An 8,032-nucleotide genomic window follows, 5' to 3' on the forward strand; every position below is an offset into this window, starting at 1 on the left:
CACCCAGGCATCTGATTCTAGGGTCCCTGGGCATCTGATTCTAGGGTCCCTGGGCATATACACCCATACGGGTGTATATGCATACACACACACACACACACACACACACTCACGGGTGTGTCCCAGACACTACTGCTGTGTAACAAATCACCCTAACACTTGGAGGTATGGTACAACCATTTGCTCATGGTTTTGTGGACCAGGGATTTGGGAAGGCAACAGGTGGGTAATTCTTGCTTGGGGGATGTCATGTGACTGCAGTCAGATAACAGCCAGGGTTGCAGTCATCCAAAAGCTCAGTTTGGCTGGACGTCCATGGTGACCCATTCACTTAAGCAGCAGGTGATACCAACTTTGGCTGGGAGCCCAGCTGGGGTGTGTCAAGTGGGCACCTGCAGGGGGCATCTCCAACATGAAGGAATTGGGGAGTCAGGCTCTTTACAGGGATGCTGGCATCCCACAGGGCAGGTATCCAGGAACGCTGGCAGAAGCCCCGGGACCTTCTCTGATCCTGCCTTGGAGGTCACAGGGTCACTTCTTCTGCAGTATTCACTTGAAGCCTCTACAAATTCACCTAGAGTGGTGGTTCACAACCCTTTTAGAAGCTTCCCTGGTGTAATCTGAAACTGTCCCTGTACTCAAAGGGCAGGGAGAGGCCGAGAAAGAAGCAGGTCCCTCCAGGTTAATAGATGGCAGTTTTAATAAGCAAAGAGAACTCACCTATGAGGCTTCTCTTAGGTGGCACTGAGATGAATGGACTCCACACCAACCTGGCAAATCTTAAAAGTTTATAAAAGAGGCCCTAACTGGTGTCAGTCACATATACCATCCAGATGGCCTCAGCACCACATCACCATCTCCAGGCAATGTCCTTAGAGCAGTGTCTGGGAGCAGAAAAGTCCAGCAGAACCCACATTCCAAGGACAGGGGAGGGGTTGAGGAGCCTCCAAGGGCCCAGGTCCAGCTCACAGGTTAATCCTCAGTCACATCTTTTCAGTGATGTTCCCCAAGTAATGATGCAGCTCACAGACCTTATCTCTGAATACAAGGAGTGTCAGAGATTATGGATGCCATGTTTTAAACCACAATATGTAATTAGATCAATGAAAAAAGATAAAAAACCTATTGAGTGTTTGCTTAGAGCCAAGCACTATGCTAAACTATTTATGTAAGTAATTTTACATAAATTATACTTACAGTTATATTTAAAGTAAATAAATATAAAAAATCATGCAGATTAAAGTTGCAGGGGCTGTACTTCCACCCCTGGACATATGGGCCTACGTGATGTCAGGTCATAGGGCCTTCTTGATCACACCACTTCACCCAAAGCCTCAGGGCTGTGGCATCCATGGGCCTGCCCATCCCCTTGGGGTACCCAGGGTGCCACCAACCTGAACTCATGTGGTGTGGGCTGTGGAACACAAGGCCTAGATAGTGGGAGAATGAGTGGAGAATTTGAGATGAGCCAAACTGTGTGTACAGCTTGGCTGTACCCCCAACTTCTACAAGAGAATAGTAGTGTGCCCACAAAGGGATCGCTTTATAGGAAATCAGCATTTCATCATGGTGCTAGCATGTAACCTAAGATTCTTCACCAAGTTAGGGAAGACCCTGCATGGAGGCCACGGCCTCTTCTGTGGGCACCACTTCTGTGTAGTTTGCTCTGCCAGGACCCCTCCTTCTCAACATATCCCCAAGTCCATGCAGCCCTGCAGGGACCATGTCCAGGCTCACACTCCACCTCTTGAGGCCTGTGCACAGTGCTTTGTCTTTCTGATCCCAGCCCCTTTCTTTAAGTGTGGTGTCCATTGAGAAGAGACTGTAAAACAACCAAAGCATTTATTTGGGGTCTTAAAGATTGTAATCAAGGAGACACAGAGGCCACTGAAATCCAAAGTGTGTTCCAAACTTGGAACTTAAAGTGCAGGATTATGGAAGCAAAAACCCATGGTTTCATAACTTGTTTTGAAAGAATTATGACTGGTGCTGGCAGAGTTCACACTTATTGTCTCACACATGATTGGCCATTTGGCAAACAGGTGTCACAGTATCTTTATTTCAGTCCAAAGTAGAAGGACGTGTTCCAGGTGGCCCAGCTGCAATTGACAAGTGTTGAGAAAATTTACATAGAAGACAGTGGTGCACGGGCAATGTGCACTGTGAACTGTATTTCAAATGATTCTCTTAGCAATTGTGCATCTTCTTCCATAATGGTGAACATGAGACAAGGCACATAATCTTGTTGGGGCCCATCTAATCACCTGGAGGAGGCACACAGGATGGGGACAATCCCCACTCCTTCCCAGCACTGTGCTGAGTTCTGCCTTTGCTGGGTACAGCAGCCGCCCCTGGGGTGCTGGCACTCAGGACCATCTGGGTGGGTCCCCTTTGTCATTTCACCTTCTGTGTTCATGGCAATGAGCCAACCAGATCATCATTCATGCTGCGGTGTGTGTGGAAGATTTGGGGAACATGGCCCCAACATTACTAGCCCCTTGAGAGGGCTTTGCCCCTTTGCAGGAAACGGTCAATATAAGGACAGTGCAGGGAGTGGGGTATGCTTTTGGTTCTGTTTTGTTTAGGACTAGATCATTTCTATTTTGGGCTCCTAAGGTATCCATTAGTCTACAGAATCATGGTGGACTAAGGGTAACATTCCCTATTAATTACATTGTCCTCAGACTAAGAAGCAAGCCCACTCTATGTCAATCCAGTTTATGGTTTCAATTCTACAACCCTTATACGAAATTCTACTACACAAGGACTTACTTTAAATGGGACCCCAGAAAACGGGCAGGGTGTAAAACCATTTACAAACTACTTCCCACAATATATCTGAAGAAGGTGTTACTTTCAGTCTCATCTCACTCTGGATTCTGACCTTGATTCTGACTGGTATTTCCCCAATAGTTACATACACACATAATACTTTGTCTTTGTCTACTGGAGGTGCCTTGTAGTCTTTTGTGGAAAGAAGTAGACATAAATCATTTATCTAGTCTGTAGAGAACTTGACTAGTGAAAATCAGCCCAGGAGTGTGTTGAACTCAGCACATGTGGTTGAAATCTATTACCTGGCAGATCCCTACTCAGGGTGGCCCTGGGCTATGGGCTCCATCTGACCCCTCCCTCCTGCCCATTCCTGCTCACCATCTGAATTCTTTTCAAACACAGCAGCCAAGTTTTCAGGATCAGCAGCCTAGTTTCCCTCCTCTCCTCTGTGATTACCAGGAGTCACTACAGCTAAGGGCTGGGTTCCCAGGCTGCTCCTGGTTCAATCATCCCTCAAAGTGGCAGCATGCCTCCACCACCGCCCCCCCTCCCCCAACACACACCCCAGGGAAACTGTCAGTTCTCAGATCCTTGCCTATCCTCTAAAATCAGTTGGGACTAGGAACTCTTCATAAAGACACTGACCAAATCCTTTTTATATGTATATTCCCGAGACAGGAAATAACTCAAGAGATAGCTGATGTTACTTTTTATTGATGAAGATAGAGCAGAACAAGTGCACTACATACTGGTACATTTGGAAAACAATTAAAAGAAAGGAGCTACAGTCACTTAGCTGTTCAGAAAATGCCCCAGAACCCTTTTCTATTTGTCTCCTGGGACCAGCACACTGAGGGGACATCACCTGGACAGGGCTACCCTTCCAAGGATTAGGAGTTCTACAAGGGGGGAGCGGGGTGGGAGAAGGGGGCCAGAGCAACCCAGCCTGTCACAGGGTCCTCTATGCATCCTGGCAGCTGGACTTCACCAGGGATGTCTTGCCCATCCAGGGTACAGTGTATATCTGGAAAGAGCAGAGCGTTTTCTGTGAAAGGGAAAAGAGAGGGATAGTTAGGGTTACAGTGCAAAAGGAACAAGTCCAGCCTCGAGATGTCAGAAGAGCAGGTAAAGAACAGTGGCAAGAGTCTCAACCCCCACCTTGCAGAGTCCCAGCACACTAAGCAGGGCTCTGCAGTGACTTCTCAGGCACCATGCCCATCCCTGAAGTCCAAGAGATGGGATCCTGTCCCTTACCTCCAACCAGCAGGATTCCACTAACTCGTTCCCCCTGCACATTCCTTTAAGGAGCAGCCTGTGGAAGGCTCCAGAGCCCCCAAGGGACAGGGAACTGCCCCCAAGTTCCCTGACCTCCAGTGGGCCAGCACTAGGACAGGTGCAGAGGAAAGAACCCAGGGGCTGGGATCAGAGTTCAGGAAACACAGGAAAGCTGCAGAGAATGGGGAAGGTATGGGGGCAGTACACAGCCTTCCCCATAGGCCAAGACCCAGGAGGGAGACTAGTATTTGGTGGGCAGGGCAGCACCAGAGGGTTTTGGCTGCTTATAGGCCTCTGATTCCCTCTAATCCGTTCAGGTGGCTGGTGCTAAGATTAAGGGGTTACCTCTCTTCCTCTCTGTCTCTCTCCAGCAAACACCCCACAGCTGCTCCTTATCCCACAGGCACATACATGGTGCCCCCTATTCACCAGCTAAAACCCACTTAGAAAGTCAAATTAGTCATGTGCACACACATGTATTCCATGCACCCAACATTGGCACACCCCCACCCCCAGCAATCACACATGATGCATCCCACAGGCATAGGCTCACCCCCACCCCTCTGCTGTGCTTGGCTGCCTCCTCCAGGCACATACCCTCATCAGGTGTGGCTGGTCATGAAAGGGACAGGTGTCCAAGTTGGGCTGGGACTTGGTACATCTGGTTCGTCCAATCTCCACGTCCAAGAAGTAGTTCATCCCAGCCACGACCTGCATACCGGGAGAGCAGGATTTGTTTACAATACCCCCCAATTTCACACAAGTTACCTTCCTGCTATTGGGCCCTTACACCAGCATTCACTGCTGCCAAAGCAGGTATCCCAGAAACCACAGCCACCTCCTGAGGGCTGGCCCAGCTGCTGTGCCCAGACTCTCATTGTAACTTGTTCATAGAGGGGCTCCAGAAGGTCTCAGGCAGCCTGGCAGGAGAAGCAGGAAGATGGAAGGTGGAAGCCAGGGTCCAAAATTCTGTTAACCGGGTTCAGGAGAGAAGGCACACTTTGGGGAGCCAGCACAGAGTCAGCTAATAAACTCCAGCGCCAGGAGCCAGGGCAGGAACTAAGCCCACAGTGAGGGCTCTGAGCTGGAGCAAACAGAGTAGATTCGGTTCTGAAAGACAGTCATGTGATGGGTGCACGTAAGCTAAATTCCAATTAATAGGATCAACCCCATAGATATTCACATTACCTCAGTGTAACAAAGGTTTATTTATTCCTTTATTTCACAGTAAGAAATGACATGCCTCCCTCTCTCTCTCAATCATACACACACAGACACACACACACACACACAGTTTAGGCCAGTCAATAAAACACTGATCCTGGAATGTCTACATTTTAAGTGTGATTTTTGACAGAAATAATTCTGAAGTGTGTCATACACCTGCCTGTCTTTTACACTGGAGATTTCAGGATAGAGGCAAACCTTGTCCTCACACATGGCATCCCAGACAGGCCTCCTTAGAACTTCGAGAAACATGGGAGCCCGAGACCAGGATCCACATCCTACCTGGTAGAACCATAAGCAGATCCCATGATCTCTCTGCTGTCACTTACCCCAGCAAGCTGTGGCGCCAAGCTAGTGTCACACTGGAGAGGGGCAGGCTGGGGGCAACCTAGTGAACAGGGAGCACATGTCCCATCTAAAGGACACAGTGCCAGCCAAATGCTACAGGAGGAGAAATGGTCTGTTCTGGGCCCACCTTCTGAAATTTTAAGAGAAGGTGCGTGGGTCCTAAATGCTGGCATGCACTACCAGGCTTTCATTGCTGTGAGGCTCTATTCTGCTCTCAAATGGGCCCCAAGCCAGCTGGCCCAAATCCTTACCCTCCTTAGAGGATGAACACAGAGCCGCAGAGCCACAGTGCCCCTTCCTTACACTCCCTCCCACCCCTCTCTGGATTCCCATGGCTATGTTCTTTATCTGACCAGAACTCCAGGACAGGCTAGCAGAGGCAGGGGTCAGGAGCAATCCACTCAACTGCCTCTGGATGTTGGCGATGATGGGGCAATATCAGGTTAGGGAATGTGATGGCACACACGAGAGGCTGCTCCCCATGGACGTGACCTGTGGAGGGAAGCAACCCTCCAGGAGCCTTTCCTCCAGGATCTCAGGACAGATTTGAATTCATATGCCAGACCCTTTGCTCTGGGATGCACTGGGTACCACAGGCCAGCTCACTGACCCATCTGCGTTTGTTGACAACCTTTGGGTGCTGAGGGAGGATGTTTGGCGTGGGCCCCAAACTCCATTGCAGGATGAGGACATGGAGGCCAGGTTAGTTTAGTGGCATCTATTAAGAGGAGACTCAGAGGAGAACAGGTCACTTCTGCATGGCCCCAATCATCTCAAGAAAACATGTGGCCAACCCAAACTGAGCCCCAGTGTGCACCACAACTGGTTGGACCCTTCAAAAATGCCAAGGTCATAGATGGAGAGAATGCTCCAGAGTAAAGGAGGCTGCAAGACAGTGCCTGCACCACATGATCTGGCAGTCCTGGGCCATAAAGGACATCAGTGGGACAACCAGTAACATTTGTATAAGGTCTGAGTTTTAGATAATTGTCAGTGTTGATTCTGATTTCCAAAGTGTTATTGTGCGCTCCTCAGAAAATGCCCTTCTTTCTAGGAAGAACACAGAGAAGTGTTAACTCTCAAAAGTTTCAAAAACACAAATGCATGTATCCCCATACACACATGTATGTGCCTACTGGAAAGCAAAATGGCATAATTTTAACATACAAGGAATCTAGCTGTAGAATCTACAAGAATTTTATGCACTATTTTTGCTACTGCTCTGTAAGTCTGAAAAGTTAAGTTAAAAGGAAAAAGTGCTTTAAAAAAAATCCTTTAGTGGCAAAGCCAGGAGGGCAGCTGGGCATGGGGTCTGATTTTCCTTTGCTCGTGGTCATTTAGTGACAGCTCACACTGGGCCCCCGTGTCCCGTGAGGCTGGGGCATGGACACAGTGGGACTGGACAGGGGCCTTGACCCCCGCACCGCAGCCTTCTGGCCAGGCTTGGAGCTTGAAACCTGAAATGAAGGCCATGGGGGTGACCCAGTGTGCCACTGGGGTCCCTGGCACTCCCGGAGACATGCAGGCGAAGGGCTGGCTGTGAGGGACCAGAGAGACAAGGGACACCGCCCTCTGAGATGCAAGGGAATGTCTGTAGTCCCCGCCCAACCCCTAGAGGCTCGGAGACTGACCCAAGACGCTGGGCCGGCAGATAGGGTCCTTGCTGGTGACGTCAGGCAGCCGCGCCCTCTACTCAGGGCCGCGCAGCCCCCACAGCCCGGCTCGTACGCACCTGCTTTCGGGCACGCACCACCCGCATCGCACGGCTGTGGTACGCGTCGTTGCTCGCCTTGTTGTACTCGCTGAGGGCGAAGTTCAGCGCCTGCTGCACGCCCTCCTCGTTGACGTCGGCATCCAACGGGGCGCCCACCAGCGCAGACTTGTTGTTTCTCCTGCCGGTCCCGGGACTCATAGCCAGGGCCAGAGTCAGGGCCACAGCGGCTAGCAGGAGCAGCGGGGTGCGCAAGGACCCGGCCATGGTGTGTTCGCGATCGACAGCGCACAGGTTACCGTAGGAAGTGATCCAACGTAGATAAGCAGCACCCAGCCGGCCGCAGCGCTTTTATTCCCTCAGCCCCACCCTTGGGCCTCCCCGCCCTCCCCGGCTCCGCCTTTTCCGCCCCCACCTACCCCTCTCCGCGGAAGTCCTGACCCTGCTCCCGGGTCCGGCCTCTATTTCCTGTACTTCCCTAATCCAGCGCCTCCTTGGCAGTCCCAGCCCTCTAGCCTTAGTTCGGGCCCCTTTGACCGCACTTCTGGCCTTATTCTCCGGGTTAGGTTCGTTTTCTCTACCCCAAGCTCCGCCCTTCCTCTCAGCGTCTCTCCTCCACCTAAATCCCGCCCCTCTACAGTGTGCTAGCCTTGGCCCTCCCAGCCCCGCCCCTCAGCTTCTCTCTCTCCACCTAAG

General features: G+C 50.9%; 1 protein-coding gene across 1 annotated transcript; it reads right to left on the reverse strand.

The window, feature by feature from the left end:
- Positions 1 to 3,469: 3,469 nt before the first annotated feature.
- LOC125162992 (cystatin-C-like) lies at positions 3,470 to 7,697 on the reverse strand. The gene is made up of 3 exons (XM_047854504.1): positions 7,358 to 7,697; positions 4,648 to 4,761; positions 3,470 to 3,820 (listed from the first exon to the last, which is right to left on the reverse strand). The coding sequence occupies exons 1-3, from the start codon at positions 7,601 to 7,603 to the stop codon at positions 3,737 to 3,739; spliced, it is 444 nt and encodes a 147-aa protein (XP_047710460.1). The 5' UTR covers positions 7,604 to 7,697; the 3' UTR covers positions 3,470 to 3,736.
- Between the last annotated feature and the right edge of the window lie 335 nt (positions 7,698 to 8,032).

Source organism: Prionailurus viverrinus, chromosome A3, assembly GCF_022837055.1.
Source record: "Prionailurus viverrinus isolate Anna chromosome A3, UM_Priviv_1.0, whole genome shotgun sequence".
In the NCBI taxonomy this organism is placed as follows: domain Eukaryota; kingdom Metazoa; phylum Chordata; class Mammalia; order Carnivora; family Felidae; genus Prionailurus; species Prionailurus viverrinus.